At 45.6% G+C, this 22,920-nt stretch overlaps 1 protein-coding gene across 1 annotated transcript in view; it reads right to left on the minus strand.

Annotated features, from left to right (window-relative positions):
- The window catches only part of LOC146197364 (sodium- and chloride-dependent GABA transporter 1-like), a 71,586-nt gene that overhangs the window by 18,208 nt on the left and 30,458 nt on the right, over window positions 1–22,920 (minus strand). Inside the window, exons 2-4 of the mRNA XM_084599175.1 lie at window positions 17,598–17,732; window positions 7,682–7,851; window positions 6,604–6,854 (exon numbers count right to left, since the gene is read on the minus strand). Of these exons, the coding sequence (XP_084455301.1) occupies window positions 6,604–6,854; window positions 7,682–7,851; window positions 17,598–17,732 (556 nt within the window). The remainder of the gene's footprint in view (window positions 1–6,603; window positions 6,855–7,681; window positions 7,852–17,597; window positions 17,733–22,920) is intronic.

The raw sequence follows: 22,920 nt of genomic DNA on the forward strand, positions 1-22,920 counted from the left end.
AAAATAGTTACATTTGCTTGTATAATGCAGAGGAAACCTGTGGTTACCCATGATCACCCTATGAACCCGTGGGAAATATATAAGTCGCTGAATTAGTTGAATGAAAAACTATGAGGCCACCTAAGTACTAACATTCGAGTTCTCTGCTCAAGGCATTGGATCCCGGACGACGCCTGCGTATTCCCCACCACACAACACGTCGTGAAACAACGTTACTGGGCCGCCTATGGCTTGGCGTTGCATTCGCAAACAAATACGCCTTCCTGATTGGGATGGATGACAGCCCTGCTTGTGAACGATGTGGCGTTGATGAAACGATTGAGCACCTCTTTTGTGATTGCCCTGTTTTCGCAACTGAACGACATACGCTGCGTACTGAATTGGATCATCTGGACGCTCACCCCTTAACGGAAGGGAAGATCTTGGGACCATGGCCACAAAAGTCATCCGCGCTCAAAGCCTACAAGACACTCCTTCGCTTTTTAAGACTAGCCTGATTGACAGACTGTGACTTTCTCACCTCCTATCCTTTTCTACCCTCCCCCTTTAATTCCCAATTTCCCTTCCCCAGTGCAGGGTAGCCAACCAGAATTCATTATTTCTGGTCAATATCCCTACCTTCCGCCCTCCTTTTCTCCTCCTCCTCATCCTCTGCTGCATTCCTTTTGCGTGTTTTCCTCAGTTTCCTTGTTGCATTCGTCATCAAACCACTAGACGTCCACTCGTGGTTAACAGGACTAATAAATTTTCGGGCGGGCCAAGAGGCATGTAATTCAACTCCAATGGGTGATGCTTTGTGATTGGTCCTTCTTGGTCACGTGACCTCTATGACTTCTACACTATTTCGACCAATCCGAGAATCTAGTCTCTGACGGCGGCGCGGTTTCAGTGTGAAGAGAAAGTAGAACCCCGAAATCTTCGAGTCGTCTAAGCGGACCTTTTTGAATTCAACTCCTGTGGGCGGCGCTCTGTGATTTATCTTTCGTGGTCAGGTTAATTTTATTGCGTCACACTTCCTAGACCAATCATATAATTTTGTCCCACGGCGGCGGAGTTTTTATGTGGAGGGAATTCCATGCTGAAACATTAAAATGAAGAGTTCTTCTTTGAGTTACAGGAATAAAGTGACATGGTTGAGCAAAGGTTCACATTAGGTATATCATTCATCGATGTCGTGAACTTGCTTAAGTAAAAAAGGAGCTTGCCTCCTACAATTGTAAAAGTTTCTGAGAAAGAAAGTGCAGTTCTATCGCTAACTTAAGAAATTCCATACCATTGAGGGCGACGTGTAGGTTTCGTACATTTGTTCATAGCAGCTAACTCCCGAGGAAAACGCTTCGCAGAAACAGCCAATGGTACTGACATGACGGAACTTATCTGAAAGGCGCTGCTAAGGAGCTAGTTAACTTTACATGGCGAAAAGAAACGACTGGGAGAAAAAACGATGAAAGTAGACTACGCAGGGGATATAATGGGAAGAGAAAGTACACAAGGCAAAATAGATTAAGTGCACAAGGTTACTGCTACAGCGTGCTAGATTTGACATGACGGATAGCAATGGCGTGGACACAGGATGAAGATAGACGATACATGCAGCGCCTATGCCATCTATCTTCATTGTCCTGTCTTAGCGCCGTCCCTTACCGTCATGTCAAATCAAGCAGGCAGTTTCATCCACTCACCCGCCGACAGTTGGACTCCGTTGAAGCAATCAATCGTGAGGCTATGTGCGCTATATTTTCTTTTTAGTCTTAAACTTATACCCATTCTGCAAAAGCGCGCTCAACTTAATACAGTCACTCAACTCATCGACCAGTGCAAGGCAAACTGAGCACGCAAAATGTCGCTTCAGCTTCATAGTTTACAGACTATTCCTCTATGACCATGCACTCAGCTCATACAATCGCTCCACTGCTTCGCCGCTGATATCAGCCGTGCACTGCTTCCAGGGTGCATAAAGACCACTGGATCACACGCATCACTGTAGAGACCGCACCGCAGCAGCGCAGTGCAGTACCTCCCATCATCATCTTAACTACCGCCGGTATGAGCAGCTCCTTAACATTGGAGCTCGAAGCGATGCACAATGCAACTGCTTCCCTCCCGCTTGCATCCACATTTGATAGTTCACATTTACACTTGTTCGGCGCATATTCTAAATTACACAGTCCTGCATAGCTCTAGACAAAATATCCCTGTCCTGTGCGTATACACTGTATTCGCGCCCATGATGGCGATCCACATGGCATTCATGTGGATACAGTGACACATCTTGACACGCCAGACAACCCGCTCTTCTCACCCGGGAGAAAGAGGTGTCCGTGAACCGGATTCCGGCAGGAATGACTCTGACCCCTTCTGCGCGTCAACGGTGGCATGACAAACGGTTGCAAGTTACTCACAAATGCTTCACCGGAAGTATGTGCCGCAAAGCACTTGCGGACTTACTCCGCTGCAGTTCTGTGAAACAACGCTTCCTGAAGAAGTTATAGGCATGTGGTGGGACCTTTACCGCTACTATTGCAAGAGGACGCTAGATAATCGCTTTATCGAGAACTTTTGGCAATATTTAAGCTAAACTTTATCCCCCTTTCTTTCTCACTATACTTAACGGGGAACATCTAGAATAAAAAAAAAATAATAAAAATAGGCCGTAGCAGTACCCTACTAGACAAAGCCTGACATGAGTAGGGACATCTAAGACTGTGACCGGTATCCTTTGAAAGGTCAATGATTCAAAACGTAAAATTTCATCAGTTTATCCGACTACTACTCGTCTCACAGAGCTTCTGTAGCTGGCTGCTGCAGCTCTTTAATTCTTTCTGGCAACATTTTACAGCTTGTACTCAAATGACAGCAAATTTCGCTCCACATCTGAATGATCTTAGTATTTTTGGATTAGCATCGGATGGTCGAACTTCTGTCCTGCTGAAGGGAATTCTTTTTCGCTTGTTCACTTTTCAGCGAGTCTTTCTGCATAGGTAAACTATTACCGCAATGGTATTTGTCTCTGAAGGTCAGGGCCCCAAGCTGCCCTACTTGCCCTGAATGTCTATCAACAACATATTTAATACGTGAGCAATAGAAACCTTATGCCGAAAATTATATCCGTCCTTACGTATGAAGCCTCGTCTGGCAAAAGGTAAAGAGGGAAATACCATTCGCCCTTTAAAAAAAAAAAAAAAAAAAAAAAAAAAGAAAAAAGAGGTGAGGGAGGGGAAGATGTGAGAGGGAGCGATGAGAGGTTAAGACGCTACGAGTGGAAACGTGGAGAGAAGAAATCTTCCTAAGGAAGGCTGGGCAGTTGAAAGTTGGAGAGAGGACACGAAGAGAGGGTGAAAAGAGATGAGTGGAGGCAAGGTCGCTTTGGTGGCGGGTAAAGGAGGAGTGGAGAGAAGGTACGGCATGTCACATGGTGTCTGATGACTTGATCCCCGCTCGCACGGTCTGTACCCGTCATGCGTCTGCTCCGTACAGGGGGAACACAGTCTGTTATAGCGCCTACTCTTTCACATTAACTGCATTAATCGTTTGCTTTTATTTTACCACAGGACGGCTGGCGCTGCACCAGGATTCGAACCCTGGACTTGAGGCAAGCGAGACAGATAACTTGCATTTGCGTTTATAAAGGCGTGGCTGCTGGTCCGTGCTGTTAATGTCTGCGCTTTATTCCTACTCAGGTCAGTTCGCGGACGGACAAAAACATGAGAGTATTGAAAAACGCACATGGGAAAACGAAAACGTCTAATATTCTTGACGCATTAAAAGAAAAACAAAAAACATGCGCACCCTGCGCGCATGTTTTGATGTTTATTTGCTAAAATGGGTAGGCGCTTTAATCATTCGCTGGCGATACCCCCCCCCCCCCCCCCCCCCCCAAAAAAAAAAAAAGGGTTAATTTTTTCCGAGGCACAAATCTTACTCCGTGTAGAGCCAGGAAAGCGTGTGAGAACGCCTTTCTCACCTCCGTTAGCTCTTACACGCGTGCTTGCTTGCGAAAAATGTTTAGACCAGACCTCTGCTTTCGCTCGGACACCGCGCTAAAGATAAGGACTGATATCTCTTCCCGTCGCGACCGACGAAGTGACTGAATAGATGGACAAGTGTTTACATTGTGACGTTACAGTCTCGACCGATAACACTGCGCTGTCTAGGCCAATCGTGCATCTCAGGTGAGAATAAACTGAATCGCTTTCTGAACGAGCGTCCCATCGCTTCTTCGTCTCATGTGTGGTCCCGCGCTCTTTTTTAGCCACTACTACATGCACGAGAAATTCAGGTAACACAGTGGCAGATGAACCACGACGTTCCAGCTAGAACCCTTCGAGTCAGAACGATTGGACAGAACGACAGTGCTTGTGCCTGCTGACTGCTGGTCTCTGTCCCGTTTAGTTCGCGTTCTTTCCGCTGGAAGTCAGGTATAAACTTGGCCAGCTGATTTCGTCAAACAAAAATGAACTTTTGCGCATACAGAGGATGGGAAATAAGGCAGGAACACATGAAAGGACAGATGCCAGTGTTCCTATCTTCCTATTTCATGCGGAACCAGTCCACCCAAATTGGCACGGTTTTGAACAAAATACGTATGCACCTTTCCATGGCCTGATGAACACCTTTTTCTGGGGCGTTGTGCGGAGTTCCTTCTTAAGCCATAATGTGCACATCAAGCCAGGAAAGAGAAACAGTTTAAAACAATACAAACAGAACTACGAAACCTGTTTTGGACACTCTGTAGCTTCAAGAACGGTTCTACACCTAAAAATGTTGTTCGAAAGGGAAGCAAAGCGGCTTAATTTCTGGTTGAAAGGGAAAATAAATAAGGAGGATTCAGGTTCACCTGCATCGACGGATTGTCGCACTCTAATCACAAAAGGGCTACTCAGCTCAGTCACATTGAAGCTTTTATAGCTGGAAGAAGTTAAAAAAGCTTCAATAGCTAAGGCAGTGCTTAATATAAACGGTTTCTACGCTGGAGCTACTGTTCGACTTTGCGAGCACACTGTTCATTCGCTAGCACACGTTTAGAAGGCAGCAGCCCGTCGACGATCAGGGCACCGTCAACGGAGAAGGTTGGCCAAATTAATGTCAAGCTTCGAACCAGGCCGCGACGGCTGAGTAATTTTGATGGGGTCGAAACGCATAAGGCGCCCGAATGCTAGTCGATGTAGATATCCCATGTCGAAAATATCCTTATAGCTTATGACATACGAAGCTTCCTTGCCACACTTGCAACACTCCCGAATATAGGCAGCGTTCATCTGACGACGATGTTCGGCCGGCACTTCTGTATGCGACCACGCCCAACCTCTACTTCCAGCTGTACCGCGTCTGTCGCGGAGAAAGTGTCGCAAGCCGCAAAACAAGCAAAACGACCACGAACGAGCACGTGAACAGCGCTTGGTCAAAAATTATGGATGTATAACTTTTCTAAACCTAAGCATAGAACGAGAGCTCGGAGCGTCATGCCTGGCTCGAGGTCGCAGGTTAAGTTCGTTAGGGTAATTAGTCAGCACAACGAAAGTCCAGGTCAAAAATCGTTGGGGTGATTGGTCAACGCAGTGTAAAGCGGCCTATTTTAAACCAAACTCAAAGTTCCGGACTTCAAGGTCAAATTGTCCCACTCGATGACCTTGATGAGACCTAGAGTAATAGAACCGCTGCTCCAAAACTGCCGATAATATTTACTACTATAACTATAATTATACTATTCACTACCCCGGCCTATACCACTGTACTATCCCTTCTGCTCACTTTGGTTAGAGGAAGTCAAAAAAGTCACCCGCTCAGTGTTAGTTTCGTTTCGGTATATTGCGATGTTTTAAAATGTATATACATCATGTTTTGTCCGAAGACTCCAGAGTATTCCAATATTTGCCCTCTAAATATAGCAGGTGTTGGCATCCGGCAATATATCGTAGATGGATCTTCCTGTACGTTGCTTATGTATACTTTACTGCATTACTTTGACAGGCTTATGAATGCCGGAGCGCTTAGTGGCAAATTTGCTTTCTTGCGCATTGAGATCAAAGTAGGCCTGCCACCGTGCACTCATATTTCTTTCATAATTTTAGTAGAAGACATGTGTATTCCAATCTTTAATTGCGGGCAGTAACATAGCAAATAATATACTCGTCTACACGCACGACCAGCACGATGGCACACCTTTGTGAGTTTTCGACAAGGGTGGATACAGGCTACCCCTTGAATAATTTGAACAATTAAATGTCGGCAGCTCGGAGAAGCTAAGTACTGCGTGCAAAGTTGACCTTTTTTTTTTTTTTTTTTTTCCAAAATTTGCTGATCCTCTGCTCTGCGTCATTTTGCGTTTCATCTAATACGTTTATTAATGTTCGATGGAGACGAAATTCATAGGACGCCCATGTGATGTACGATGCCAGTGCACGTTAAAGAAACAAAGATGGCTGAAATTATTCCGAAGCTCACTCTTTCTGCGCCTAGTATGAGTCATATGCGCCTTGAGAACGTTAAACCCTACTCAGCGCTTCCTCTGCGCAGATATCATCAGCCGATTCTGCTATCTCGAATGGTATAGGTGAATGAAAGTGACTCTCCCAAGACGTCACCCAGCAGCTAGGAACTCACTCGAAGAACTCCTGCGCGGTGGTGGTGTGCTTGGAGAGCGTGTAGGAGACCCACGAGCTGTCGTCCTCAGCGGAGGCGAGCCTAGGCCGGGGCGTCATGTCCAGCTCCAGGTCGGGGATGCGAAATCCCGGTGTGGTTGCGTTGACCACCGCCGACCAGTTGAACGCGGGCCGTGTCACGTTGGGGAACTCGAGCGTCAACGGAGGAGGCGGTGCATCCGGATTACGGAAGCCACCGTACTGGCTCATCACCTGCGAGGCGAACGCTTTCAGCGGCGACAGGAAAGCGCGTAGTTGTAAAAGCCGTTGCTCCGAATAGGCTAGCAGCTGCGCTCTTCTTAGAATGAATTGTTGGAGCACTGAAAACGGCAAAGCCCGGTAATTACTATAATTCTATTATGCCGCATGAAGTGCCTTCAAAAACTGACGAGGTTTGATTGTTCTCGTCATTCATCATTGGCTCACAGAAAGTAGGCACCCCATTCGCCGTGAGTGGAGAATCGGTATAGCAAACGATAGCATCAGAATACGTAGAATGGAAATAAAAAAAAAAAAATCGAGGGGCGATTGAACTCCACCTAACGTTATGACACGATAGTATTAGTGGATCCCCTCAGTGGCATTATAATTTGCGAAGCGATGGGGTCTTTTTTGCATATAGATTCGCAGACAAGAACAGATTTTTGATCTTCATTTACCGCAAGACACGGGATGGCCCCTACTACCCCTTTAGCCAAGACGGACAAACGTATTTCCACGGCCTAAGGGTAGAGCGTGTTCTCGACTCAAGGACCTCAGGTTCAATTTCCATCTAATTACCACAATTTTATTCTTAAGCGCAGTTAATTTTCTTTACATGTTCACATGTCATAACGACGTTTGAGTCATGTTGCAACGTTGCATAAAGGCATGATTTAATCTCTTCTTATTCTGTGTTACGTCACGACCCTGTCCGCTAGTTGTGATCTTCTCGACATGCGTCACTGCGGCATCTGTTCTTTCCGCTGAACAGGGGTTAAACATCCAAATACAGAGCCACAGACGGGTGGTAGCGTTCGGAGGATGACGGCGTGTCTCACCAACGTGACGGGGTCCTCGGAGCAGCGGGCCGTGTTCCAGGAGTTGGCGCAGCGGGCCCACCGGGGCACGCCGTGGAACGAGTTGAAGAAATAGAACAGCGCCCACGAGAAGAGGACCGCATAAAGCGCCGTCATGAAGAATGAAGCCGCCACGCCAGCCAGGCCTACGCCTGCGCCAATGAACCAAGTTTTCCTCTGGTTCTAACTCGTACACACACAACAACGGAAGCCTCAATGTATTGAATACTGCACCATACGCAAATGGCTGATACCGAAACCATATATTTTAATGACGTAGCACAGCTAAAACAATTGCGGTTTGGCGAGACTGAGCAACCAAGCGCCAGCGAAGTAATTTTTGCTTAAGGAAAAGAAAACAAGCTTGACAGCTTAATTTCGAGTGAGTAGCTTCAGCGACTATTTTGTCCCAAATTCATCTCAGAATGGAAAATAAAAAGGAACGAGCTTGATGATTCATAATGTCCGGCCAGCTAATGCTTCGTTTTAAAAAATTATAAGAAAAAAATATGACTAAAAGTGGATTGGAGCCACGGTCTTACGCGTTTAAAAACATGATTAAAATTCACTGCGGCATAACAATATGCTCTTACCCGTTCTCACAAATGATTTCGTATTTTCACACATGCACACGGCGCGCCCCGGCGAACGTCTGGTGACACGCAGCTGTGGCTATAACAGGTGTCGCACTTTCCCACCACGCACCGCACTCGAACGACGGCACGAAATCAAAGCGCGGCAACTCGACCCCACAAATGTGCTCCTACTGACAACGTTGTGCGCGCATGTATGACGACAAAGCACTGCGCAGCACGCATGTACTTCTGCATCAGGAATTAGAAGCGTAGCACCTCCTTCACCAGAGGTGGCCCTAGAGAACTGGGGGAAGCTCATCATTAGATGCGCTCTCGCTCGGATAGCCCTCCAAGGGCTTTCTTTTCTTTTGTAAGAGGGCCCTCCGTACATGGAGGGGGGTCTCAAATGCCATGTAGGGGGCAACGCCCCCACCCTCTGTAATATTGGCAGTAGATCAGAGAGCAATTTTTTCGCCAATGTTCGTTTCTGGTGCCAGACTCCAAGGTTTCTTGATATGTTTAACTGAACACGTCTCAGAACGACGGAAATGAATCGCTACGCACTCTACCCCTGAACATAGCGCACTTGCTCGTTCAACTCAGCCTTTCTGCAAGGGCTCAAAACAAACAATGCAAGTATGCAAATTCAAATTCCCCAGTTTATGCAGGTCTGTCTCGTTTTCCTTAGAAGTTTTATTTAACGCTTTTTTTTTCCCCCTCAAGATGCCTGATGTAGTCTCGATATCTATATATTTTTGTAATTTATTCTTCTGAGATTACTTTATCAGGATTAGATTGTAATTAGCAAATCGATTCTGCTATTTCTGAATTTGAGTGCAAAACTTCTGTTCATGTGTTGCACTCTTCACTGCTATGCCGCTTGCAATCTAGGTACCGGAGCTTATAGTAGCCATTCTCTGCAGTGTACATCGACGAAAAATTGCACAACTGCACTTTATAGGCTCTACACAACACATACGTATTCTTTAGAGTACGAAACGGTGCAACCTATCATTTCTCTCATTGAAACGAATGTAAATAAATACATCATGCTGTTCTCTGTTCACACAGCCCAATGGTGTACTCAGGATAAGTCTTTCGGGACCGTTTGATAAAAAGAAAAGAAAACAATGAACATCACATAGCACCCATTTACATTTGTTTGTTATGCGACCAAATAGATCTATTTCCTTAAGTTTGCTTGCCTCACATGTGTTATGAGAAATCCGAAGTCGAAATTTCAAATCACTGGAGTAATAACGCATGCAAAGTGGTGACGATCGGCGCATAAAATATATATATATATATTTTTTTGTGACGCAGCTGCAGCGTTTTACCATCTGTATGCGAACGGCGTCAGAGAGCAGAAGGGGGTGAATCCCTTTCACTAAAAGAATCGAATTAATATTTGGCGCGCCCCGAACCAAGAAAACGGAAATGTGTGCAGTCACGCCGGTCGTGCACAAGAAAGTATACTTTTTATAGTGTATGGGGAAAAACCACCGGGGCTCTAATGCAGGTCTCGTTTGCCTTTCTTATTGTGCATCTGTTTCTGGTGCCACTTATGTACGCCTGTAGAGGAAGCATTGTTGTTCGAACACTTGTAAACACCACAAAACACTGTCGCTGGGGCCAGATGTAGAACTTTACAATTTTTAGGCTTCTCTAACATGCCGTGACGGAACGGCTATTGCTTGAAACAGTGTAAGGTATCCTTATGATTTAGTTTTACGAACAGTTAGAGTCGCTATACATTGAACTGCTTTCTCAGATACCGCACTGCTCAAAGCAAAATACGGTGCTGATCATAGGAAAGGTTTGCGATGACTTTTCAGCAGCCCCAACCTTTTCTATCAATACTCTCTCAACAGTTCATAAGCGATGTTTGGTGATGAGCATTACACAGACGACCTGCAAACATCACGGCAGTCTGGTTTTCTGGACATCCCAAGGAACGTTATTTGGACCTTAATAGTTGCGTTTCTGCAGCATAGATTATCTTTTTTCTCCTTAGCTTTCCTGCGTTGGTCTCTCTAGAAAGAAAAGAGAAAAAATGAGCAGTTAGGCGCTGTAGAACATGTATATTGTTACGTGGCGGCAAGCGATGACAACCGGAGAAGAGAAGGACAGAGAGAAGATGCTCGATGGTCGTGAGATGACGTTTAATGAATCTGTGTGCGGCCCTAGCGCGCGCGCTCCTGTCCGCGCCACTGCCCTCTTCTTCCTCCTTCGTCCGTAGCATGACTCGGGGCCACCGAGCGATCGTCCCGATCGTAGACGAGGAAGTTTACCGATGATGATTCCATGGCATGATGATGGGCGTGTCTGGATGCTTGAAGAAGAGGAAGAAGTAAGAATAGAACGGCTTGCCGGTACGATTTTACCCCAATTTTCCAGGCGGAGTTGCTGGCGGTGGTGCTTGCTCTGCGCAAACTAGACCCACCATACTTAACAGTGGCTGTAATTACAGACTATTATTCCTTGTGCTTGTCGCTTTCTTGGAATATGGATTCGCCAATATTAAACACCTTTCTTTCATTGCTCCCCTCACATTTTAGCCTCATACATGTAGTGTTGGTACCAGGCCACAGTAATGTGACAGTCAATGAGGTTGCTGATAGACTAGCTAAGAATCTCTGAATGGCCCTGTGTTGCCCATCCTCCCGGCAACAGCGTACATAACAGCAGCACGATTTCGTAGGCGTTCCTTATTAAGCACGCAGCCTGGATCTGTTTTATCATCGGACGACTACCTGCATCTCAAGTATTCCTGGAATAGGAAATCATGTCAATCAAGGCAGACTGAGGTCTATCTAACCAGGCTACGCTGTCGTATTCCGCCCCTAAATTTCTATATGCACAGGTCTGGTTTGGCGCTTTCTCCCGTCTACGCATTCTGCGGGGAACCGGAAACAATAGATCATTTCTTGATATTTTGCCGCCGTTTTACCATGATGAGAAAACGGTATTTAGAGAAGCCGTTACAACAGCTGGGTCTTAATTTGAGCAGCCAGATTTTATTATCGTTCGGCGCCACCCTTCTTGGGTGCAGCCACAGGTCTGTTTTTAATGCCATTTCAAACTTCTTAGAAACAAAACGCCCGCCTTGCTAATATGCTTTGATTTTTTAATCTGCACATACAAATCTTAGTATTCTCCTACTGCGTGCGTTAGTAATTACCCCTTTTTTATTTTGGTTTTTCATATTTACATTTCCTTCTCTATTCCCTAGCAATTATTTCTATTTATTTTTTTCTTTGCGATGTAGTTATACATCTCAAAATGTAATATCTCTGCACCCCAATTCTTGTCCGATTCCCCTGTGTGGGTATGTGCCACCAAATTAGAGGAGAACAACAACAACGATGTCTGATGCGTGGGTGATCCGCCTCCCCTGGAGCTGTCAACCATCCGTCACCAGAGTCCATAGAAGCGATGGCTCGGGGCCACGTCGGGCAGCTTGGGCGGTGGTTGCGTGTTCGTGTGCATCGGTTCCTTCGGATCATTCGGGTCTTTCGGGTCCTTCGTCTCGGTTCTGATTGGCCTGTCTGTTCTCCTTGTCCTCAGGTCCGGGCTGGGGTCTGGGCGGTGGTAGTTGGTCAGGTCTGGGCTTGAAGGGCTGGGGCGAAGCTGCTCGGCGATGTCCCTGGGTCCTCGGTCGATGGTCCCGGCTTACAAATGGCGTCGATGCTCCAAGGCGAGGATGGGAATGACGTACCTCGCACCTCCAACCAAATGCTACGTGGTGGCAAGGATGACAACAGGAGAACAGAGGACAGAGAGAAGATGCCCGATTGTCGTGAGATGACGTTTAATGAATCTGTGTGCGGCCCTAGCGCGCGCGCGCCTGCCCGCGCCACTGTCTTCTTCTTCCTCCGTAACAATATCGAGCGTTAGATCAGGATATTTTACCACTGATGATCTCCAATGCATCTTCGTTATACCCGAGGTTGCGTGTTCGGTATATCCGAAGTCAAGTGGCATGCACTCATCTTCGTTATAACAGAGGTTGCGTGTTCGTTTATGAGATCACGTGATATGCGTGCGTCTTCGCTATAACCGAGGTCACGTATTCTCTATATCACAGGTCAAAGGTCGCATCACATCACTTTATTTTCCTTAAATACCCCTTTTGGGGCTGTTACATAAGGGGTAGGGTTCACAGGATAAAATTATCTACAGCACTTGAAAATGTTGATGAACATGTTAGGGCAGCGATATGGTGGTGAAGACCGTTTCAGCCAGCAGCTGCTCGAGAAAAAAAGAAAAAAAGAGCTGAAAAAAGCGGTGGTACGGGCACGTGGACGCAAAATTTGACGAGTATATGACCGATGCGATGGGATCTGCGCAGTGGGATTGGGTAATTGTGTGCCACTTGTTTTAGTGGTGAATAAAAACTTGTGAAACAAAACAGGACTGTCAATACGACTGCGAGTGGAAAGATTAGGTAGACTTGATTGCGATTTTGGGGACGGTATGCTCACGTCGCACCCGGGAATAACGCGAAACTCACAAATGAACGCAGTAAAGCTAACGAACTAAAAGAACCTGTCCCAGATTGAAGCAGTGCGCTTTGCTGCTCCTTAATATTTTTTTTTTTTTACATGGTACGTCCTTTCACACAAGAGGCAATCACTCTGAGCATCGGCGCGTGACCAGTTGCACAATGGCGCCGCGTTCTCCACTACCGTCTACCTATCCCCCTCCCCCTCTTGGCGCGGTGCAAGACATGAAGGCCGCACGAGGTGGAAACGAGTCCCGGTCATGCTAAGAGCTCGAGTAAAAAGACCATAAAGAAAAATGGAAAAGGGAAAGTGAAAGTGAAAGAGAAAAACAAAATGGCACCTCAAGCTCAAATCGTCCGACCGCTCCTCTCCGCAAAGAGAGGACGCAAGAGACATTGGGCGCAAAGAGACTAAAATCAAACACGTCGCTCGCAACGGGGGTCCATAAAATAACCAAGAACGGCCCGCGTCTGACTGGCTTTTCACCTGCTGCCGAACGGCTTTCTTAGCCACCATTCAAACGCAGCCGCCGAGTTCCGGAACGTTACAACATCAAGCACGCGTACTTTTTTGTATCACGACCAAACTTGTCCTTGTACGCAGCCATGACCTTTCGCGTTGTCCTCATTAGGCTGGCAATGGGGCCTATACACACTCAGTGCCGACGAGATTTTATGCTTACAGCGGTGGCGTATCATACTCACCACAAGTACGGTTGATTTCAGTACTTTTTCCTCCCAGCTATTCCAGTTGCACCCGCCACGGCGGATCCGTGGTTAGAGCACTCCGACGCTGATTCTAGCTGAGAAAAAAAAATTAGTTGTGGTTTAGCTCTGGTTAACCCTAGTTGAACTGCGAAAGCAATAGCGGAAACTTCTTTTGCCTGCTAAATTATTCCCCTATCACTCCCTATCAGTGTAAGGTGCTACATTATATTGGACACTTAAGCTCATCCTTTAAGGGTATGACGCGAGAGCGTAAGCTACCAGCCCACATATAAAGTCACGCTTCAACCAAGCCGTATGGACGGGCCTGCGTGTCGTAGAGGTGACGAGAATGCAAACGATTCTGGCAGGCTAATTCTGATGTCACCCTCCCAAATGAAAGGAGCGACCCGAGTTGGCAGCTCCTGCCCGTGGCATAGGGGTAACGTGAATTCAAATGTCAAGGCAGGCTGATTTTTTAATGAGGAGACCGTAGGTGCGCCTCTTCACAGCGTAGCTGCGGCCACCCGAGGTCTCGCTTTGGCTGTCGGAGCATTGCTTTCGCAATAATGTCGACGGTGCCCTTGCAACCAAAAGGTGGCGCAGTAGCGGATAGGACAAGAACTGTATGATATGGTATGCCGTGGTATGGCTTAGCAGAGCATGACACGACACGACACGGTATGGCATGACATGGTATGGTATGGTATGGTATGGTATGGTATGGTATGGTATGGTATGGTATGGTATGGTATGGTATGGTATGGTATGGTCGGGTAAGCTATGGTATGGTATCGTATGATATGGTATTTTAAATTAAATTAAATTAAACTACTTATTTATTTCAAAAATGACATACAAATACGAGCCTGCCCAAGCCAACAATCGTATGTTATGGTATGATACGGTACCGCAAATCTGGTTTAACGTCGAAAAGTTACATCGACTATCAGGGACGTCGTAGTGGGAAGGTCCGGATTAATTTCGACCACTGCGATTCTTAATAGTGCACTGACATCGCACAGTACATGGTCGTCTTGTATTTCGTCGCAAAGGAAACGCGGCTGCCGAGGAAAGGATCAAACGCTCGTCCGCGGGCTCGACAATCGAGCAAGCTAACCACCGAGACCCACGGCAGCAGGGTAGGATAAAAATATGCTCTCATGTCCGAAACTGAACACACCTAGTATGAAAAAAAGGACACGCTGACTCTGTTATTTGAGCACATAAAAAATATGCCGCACAAGGAGTTAGTATACTATGTGTATTCTTCGTGCGGCATCTTGGCGTCTTCAAAACGATAATTTATAAGCATAAAATACTAATACGCAAAAATGTTAGAGGGAAGCACACCGAAAGCAATACTTTTTGTTCACAACTGTTACAGACAAGAAATATAACCTGCCGATTAGGTGAAAAAAATGGGTCAATTCCGACAACATTCAAGTTATTCAACTTTTTTAGTAAGTTGAGTGCAGCAGTACAGAGTAGACAGCGCATATGAGTACGTAAGAGATATTGGAACAATACATTTTTCCTGATGTCGCGTTTGTCAGTCTCGAATGATTTGTTTTAACTCTGCAACTGAAACAAAAGCACTGGTGCAATATTTAAATCCCTAAAAAAAATCTCATTTGGGGATGATAATAAATTACAGCCAACTATATTGAAATGTTCTCTTTTGCCATAAAATTTAACAAAAACTAAGCTGACATCCAGCAAAACAGCAACACAAGCGCCATTTCCAACAAAATAAGGATTCTATAAGGTAGCAAGCGTCTGATTCTGGGGACAGCGTCGAATGTTTGTGAAATTGGAGGTAGTTTATGCGGCTGTTCCAAGCCGAGTGTATTGAAGAGACTACTCCGATTACTTTCACAGAGTAGCTAGATGATCTGAGTGATTTCAGTAAGTAATTGTTGTCGTTTTGAGTTTGTCCCTTAATTACTGCGAGTTGTCCATGATGGAAAGTTCACTTGGCATATGTTTATGCAGATGCTTAGTAAATTTTCCTATTTATTTTACTCTGTTAAATAATTGTGCCCTAAGAGTTGAAGAAAAGATTGTTCTTAAACTAGCTGACAGCTTACAGCAATTGCACGTGTTCTTTATTTACGTTACGAAACGTTACAAAGTTGACTGCTTATATAAAAGAGAGTTAGCATCTGTTATATGCGGTATGCACTATCAATTGAGAACGTAACCTGCTTTATTCGTTGAAAATGCGCCAACCTGCTTAATTACTCTAATCTTCAGCTGCAATAAACATATTTTGATGAAAATTTTATGCACTGTGTAGAATATAGCCCCGACTTTTTTTTATTATTCATTTGGAATACGTACCGTGCACGAAGACATTTTTGCATGGGATGTCCATGCGACGTATTTCTTACTTTTTTTCGCCTCCTGCCCGCACCTGTCACTGAGAATGTGTGCGATGTTTTTAGGGGTCAATAAAACTCAAAAGCGTTCCTGGGGAGATAACTTCCTTAACTACACGTAACCCAGCAAAAGAATAAAAAAATTATAGGGGTGCACTTAAGCCTTCTGATTTACTACGTACATGGGTACAAGCATCTCCCAAGTTCATTTGCCTCAATATATCTCAAAAGCGCTTAAATAACTGCGTTCTAGTTTCGCATGAGAGAGTATCGTAATCACAGGTATAATTTCTTCTCAGTCTTATTGACAGTTCGTGCGGACGTGCTCTGCCGACCCACTCTGTCTACAATTCCTGTCCACACCAGTCATGAGACAAGAAATGCTTTCGCATTGAGCATTTCACATACGCTCAGTGTGATTCGTACGCAAGCGTATGCACTAATTATAGGCTGTCTGCTGTTTGCGCCTCCTTACACAGCTTCAGCAGTTTGACGACCAGTTCGAATATTTGAATTTGCTTTCACACGAGTCTGCGGTTTCGAAGGTTTCTGAACGTGGCTGGATGGGTGACGGTGTATGAAAGTTAGTATAAAAGGTATTAAAGTTACTTCGCGGTTGCATTTTGTGGTGCATAGCACAGCATCAACAGTGCAGACAGGCACAGGCGGTGACAACGTGATTAGATATCCTTGCACCCTTTTGCCGTGCTACACGCACCGCAAAATGGCCGCCACAAAGCTCGAGAGGGGAAGGCGGACAAGGCGATGCGTTCAGCAGTGCTCATAGAGCGGTTTCAACAAAAGAACATGTACGGAATAGTTTACACATAGAGGGAACACAAAAACGTGTAGTCAGCGGGTTTCATGAAGCGCTGCCGCCGAGATCCGGCGAGAATGGGCAGTGCATGGCTGCACCGGGCTTTCTACCCTGCATCACTCGCGACCTCTTGGGGCCCCTAAATTTGAATCAAAATCCAGACACGAGGAGCTTTAAAATTGATTTTTTTTTTGCGTCCGATGTATGAATGCAATAATACCATCAACTGCGCCATTACAGCTATCTCGTGCAATCTACAGTGCTCGCCGATGCGACGACATTGACGGCATGCGATAAATATAGCCCCAACTCTACTATTTCCATATCCCCCACTATTCCGCTGTCCTGCAACCGGGCGCAATAGAGGGGTTTATGCTTATGAAACGTCGAAGATAGTGTCGAATTTCCTCCTGAACGAAAATGCAAGTACTATACTCCGAAGTTTTACTGACAACGCGAATGTACTGCACAAGTATAGGGCGGCAGTGAGGGAGCTGCGAACGAAGACCTTCGCGAAGGTGCCTGGTGTCTTGCTGAGCACGAGGCGACGGCGGCACTCAGGTCCCTTACAAACCCTCCAGCGTAAAGAGGAGAAATGACCCGGAGAACAAATTTTAGAGACATGTAGGCCTCACACACGCGTGGGTCTCGCGGGACGGCGGTATGGTTGGGAGAGTTGCTGCAGGAGAGACGTCATACCTTTGGTTCCACACCTCTTACCAATGCGCGATCACTATGCTACTGTCCGCAGATATAGATGTAGAAGATCGCGGCACCTAGGGCAGGACAGTTTTTTTTTTTTTTTTTTTTGCACTTAAATTTCATCAAAATGTAAGCATCGACCCTGTTACCGATGTTCAGGACGCAACAAGGTGTCTCAGCCATATGGCGAAGTGCAGGCGTGCGTGGCGTATACCTTTCATTAGGGGACAGAGCTTGGCGATGGCTGCGATGGGTCCCGATTGCGTCACCCGGCCAGCGGCCATCTCGATGCAGATCATGGGCATTCCGCACACCACCAGCAGGGTCAGGTACGCCATCATGAAGGGTCCTGCGTAGTCGAGGAAGAATAGACTTGTCATTAAAAAAATACCACATGCAATGATTCTTTCGAACTGCATGCGATCCGATGCAATGGAGAAAGTTACCTAATACGACGTGGGCGACTAGTAAAAGAAGTAAAAGATTATTGCCACCAGCACATGCCATAATAAAATAAATTGACCAGAATATCTGCAGCTGTTGACGTAGCTGTTGTTTTTGCACTTGCAGATTCATTTTTTTTTTTAAGAATGCACTGTTAACTAGCAGATATCAACGTGTCAGTTTCGGTGAAGAGAGATTTAATAATGATTTGAGATTAAGATAGATTTAAGGTGAATATTTAATAAAACAAAGCGGAGCGACCACTGCCGTTGTACGCCCGTGGCCACGTGAAACTTGCGCTGCATCTTATTGAATGCTCTTTGAAATCGAGTTTCGGAGAAAACAAAAATCGAGCTTTTTTAATACGCACCCTCTGTTGGGCCCTCCTCAAATCAGGGAGTTTTGGCAAAGCGCACATTTCTTCGTGTCCGATGTTCAATTCAGCTCCCCACATCCCCGCCCCCCTCCCCACCGCTGGTTTATTAACGTACTTGAACACCCAAGCATACATGCATACGAGTCAGACAAGGTCAAGGCAGCCGCTTCCATATCACTGACGTAAGCGCGCGTGTCGGCGTAACGCGGAACCTCGAAAGATCAAGCGCTTATATCAATCTACCACATCCGCAGCCCGGCGCACGTGTTCATACCTCGTTTGATACATTAGAATACGGAGACACGAAGTAAAAAGATAGCCAAGAAACACGCAACGCCGCAAACAAGTTGACGTGGGCGTGAACTTGACGCGTTGCCAAATAGCTTTTTTTTTTTTTTTTTGGGGGGGGGGGGGGGGGGGCAAATAGCTCTTTTTTTTTTCTTTGGTTAGCTCCTGTCGCTTTCTTTCAGAGCCCACTAGCCACACGAAAACAGGTGCACAAGGGAGTAAACGTCCTCAGCAAAGTCTCAAACCACGTGCACTGGTTAGGGTCTAGGTGCGCCGGTGTATATCTAAGTGCCCGCCAGTTTATACCAGATATGGTTTTAACTGCCGCTATGATCACCTTACAGATCATCAGTTGTCATAGCATGGCAGATAATTTCTGCCATCTGGTTTGAGCAATTTTTTTCGGTGGCAGAATCTATAAAAGAAAAAATCAGAAAGGACAAGTCAAGTAATAAATTTGGTCATCGTAGCCAAGAATGCAGAAACTTCAACGAAATGGGCCGGGCTGGTAAACACCTGACGCAGTAGCTCTCATTTCACTTATGCAAGCTAAATATAGACTCCGCTGTCTTTACCTAAAACGGGAAGTTTCAGCTTGTCTTCCTTCATGATTGAACGAAACACTGGAAAATCTACGAACACACCGCCATACGGTTCATTCTTCCCTGCAGTGAGTTCAGACAAGCTACAGAGATAATTGCAGAGGCACATTTCTGAACGGGTAAGCTCGTAAATGGGAAATAAGCGTGAAGTTTTGTAATCAGTAAAGCTCATGTCTCAAATCTGCACGAGTAAGTGTGGTTATATAATGAAGCCAGCTATTTTGGTAATATTTTCCGCACCCGCACAGATATCCAATGTGCACCTGCTTGCGCATGATTGCTATTTGGAAGTCGATGCACTATGTACTCCAGAGACTGTTGAGAGCAGACTTTTTCCACATTTCGAGCACGTTGAGAACTCTTATGTTAGCATTGCGTGGTAACGCTGTTATCCAGTTCAGGCAGGACTATGCATATTCATATGTGTATTTGTCATTTTTGCTTCCAGATGTGGGAACTACCGGAAACAGTGCCAGTATATTGACTCATATCGCGAAACAAACAGAATCGGAGGACGTTCACTGGGGTAGTCTTGGGAGATTACCAGGACGTCATTGTGAGTAAACTTCTAGAAAATTTTCGTAGCTGTCGTACTATTATTCACCAGTTAACAATATATTTATTCAATGTTCATTTAAGAATATTTAATGAGCTACCTAATGAAATGTTGTTGTTTTTTTTTAATTCTAGAGCCAACTAAGAGCAGACACTCGGCATTTTGTTCGCAGGTAATTGGAATATACTATGAAAGTCCTATAATGCATATGTATTATTGGTGCACTGTAGCAACGAGTTTGGCTTGAGTGTAAAAATTTGACCGTCTTTCGCCCTCCTCAAATATTTCCTTCTAACTCTAAGTGTGCGTGATAATCCCAGTAAGGGGAATTCGATAAACGCGCTTCAAATGGTCGGACTCACTTCTTATTTGATAATTTATTGAAAGGAATAGTCCTCTTCTTTACGAGAACTACATCGGTGTCATAACACCGCCCGAAATTTTCTGAGCGCTGCGCCCAACCCCCCTATCCCCCCCTCCCCTCCTCTAGGGCTTTTTATCGTCCATTGTTTTTTTTTTTTTTTTTCGACTGACGGCGTAAAACACTCATCGAAAAATATTTCTGGCTACGCCACCGTTCACAATGTATACGATATGCACTTGTTCCACAAGGGATCACTGTTCACATAAGTTTCAAAACATTTTACAGATATCTAAATCCTCCAACCTTGCTAGGCAATTTACGGTCGGTGCGTAGCGAAAGTATAGGCCCCGCCGTGAAGATCTGGCGGTCCGCAGCTCTGATTGGCAGAATTCCTTCCTTGCCCTGCGACATCACTGCGGACTGTGTTACGGAACGTCGGCTGCCGCGTTGTGCAGATTTCTGTTTTCGCCATTTCGTTGGCGTCGACGTCATTTGAACAGCAGTAAAGGAAAACAACTGGGAAAATGACTCACATCTGAGCCTTCGTCGCTTCTCACGAGTGCACGCCGCGCGTAACAAGCATGACGACATCTCTGGGGTCAGATTTCGGAAATGTCTATAATCGCAGAGTTTAACCGATACGGATGCACTTGGGAAAACACGTAAAGAGTCGTCGCTATCTCGAGAGGGCGCAAAGTGAAACGCTGTTTGGGAGAGGGAGAAAAGAAATGGACCCTTCTTTCTCAGTCCTCTTTTCGCACCTCCTCGATGCAAACCTTTAAGACTTCCCGCCCGTTATCGACCGCACACGCACCGTCTAAGAAAGAAGGGCAAACAATTTCAGACCTTTCTTTATTGTTATTATTATTATTTTGCTCCCCACAGGCGCGCTCAGTAAGTCAGCGTAGTGAAGCCGCGCGCGCACGGCAGTCGACAGTCTACCTTTAGCGACAAGGAGACAACAGGAAACGGGAGACTTTGCTTAATGGACCATCGGGGACGAAACGGGCGCTTCCTTTTGTGCGTGAGTGCGGCAGAGTGTACGCGAACCGTAAAAGGTTCGTCTTATCAGAGACAAACACTCGATGCGGGAGAGTCTGGCTGAAGAAGTAAACAGAAGAATACACTTCGTAGAGCTTCCGAAGGGACTCGAAGGCAATCTATGCCGGTCAAGTGACAACGGCTTGAGCTCTGGGCCGTTTGGCGCGGCAGTCCACTAGTTTCGTCTGCCGGTAGGGGTATGGTGTGGGAACTAATTTTATTTCTTAGAGAAGAGTAAACTTTAGAAGAAATTAAAGGCATTGCGAAAGACCAAGTGAGGGTCAAGGATTGTCCTTCTGCTTACTCTCGATGCAACCGCTATTTCGTTTTTCTTGCTGTATTTGAATAAGCCTTCTTGAGCCTTGATTTTCACAATGCGAGTTTTGTCATTGGGGCTCTGCCATAATAACACATGTGAGACAGAGGAATACTGAGCGTAAACTTAAACAATCAAAGGTTGGGTTCTGGCGTAATCATACACAGAGTGGGTTGAGGGTGTGCGTGCGTTTTGGCTGTCGCAGTAGCTATCGGTGGTCGATGGTGCGTGATTTGTTCAGGAACGACAAATGGGCAATTGGCACTTTCAATCCTTTGAATCGATTGCGTTTCTTGTCATGTTCGTAGGGTTCCATTGGCAAGTAAAAAGGCCTGTCTGTGCTAGAGCAAGCTAGCGGGTTAGCTATTTCCTTTCAAGGTGTACCCACTTGATCGGCTGCTGGAGAGTAGGGGGAAGTATGTTGGCATCTACTGCAGGCTTAATTCTCGATCGTGAATCCGTAATGCAGGTACATTGAGAGGTGAACTGTCTTCACCTGGCAACAAGTCTAGTAATAGGGGTAAATGCTAAACATTTCTGTTCCTCTGTGTATGATATCAACGTAATTTGATACTCGCACCTCATATTCGTCAATGACCTCGCTTATGAGTTGGTCTGCTCGACGTGTCTACTGTTACTTTGCAGCATTTTTCACTGCAGTGACTACCGACGTCAGTGAAGAGAGAGAGTAGTGATTTTCGGGAAACCAGGACAAGTTGCTGGTAGTAAAGTGTACGCTAAGACTTTGTATCGTTTATGTAGTTTTGCGAGTTCGTGCTTCTGAGTAAGGGCGCGGTGCTTATCAGACACCGCGTAGTGTTCTGTGGACAGCTCCTGGGCTGAGGCGCTTGATTTTTTGCAAAATATAAGCCAAGTGAATAGAGAATATGCCTCACTTGCTTAGTCTTTAGAAGGCTCGGAAACTAGCAGCTTTTTATGGGGTGCCAAAATTATTTCATCTTTAGTACACTTCTGGAGGGGTTACCTGAACAGTTCGCTCTATGCTAACGCGGAAACGCCCGGAATAATTTCTATTGACTATGCTGGAGCAACGCTACACAGCAGCAGTACAGACGAAAACAAACAGCGCTGTACTGCTGCATGTTCTCCAAAGAAATCACGTTTTTACACTTAATCAAAAATGACATTTCGCTTGAAAACACGAAACGACAGAGGAGTTTGATGAGACTTCTCAATGCGCAGGCTCCCACCTAGAAAATAGACTTTGTTTTGCTGCATTGTGGAGAGCGGCTTTCCTACATATATACTGCATTTTTGACGATGCAGGAGGCGTGCACAACATCTGGGTTCATTTCTTGCTTTTTCTACGTGCGAAAGAATCCAAAGCAGGCGTACAACTGTACCAGGCGATTTTTAACAACTTTAAACATGTATTTTAGAAATTACTAAAGATACTCTGCGCGGTCTGTGCAAATGGGTTTTATTGCAAGGCGGACACAACGTACGTGATAGGCCTTGACGGTTTTATAATTTGTTAACTAAAATCCAGAATCAACTTTTATTTCTACTTTAAGGGGCATTATTAATTG

This window comes from Amblyomma maculatum, chromosome 3 (assembly GCF_055883805.1).
Source record: "Amblyomma maculatum isolate TAMU_Amacu chromosome 3, ASM5588380v1, whole genome shotgun sequence".
Lineage (NCBI taxonomy): Eukaryota > Metazoa > Arthropoda > Arachnida > Ixodida > Ixodidae > Amblyomma > Amblyomma maculatum.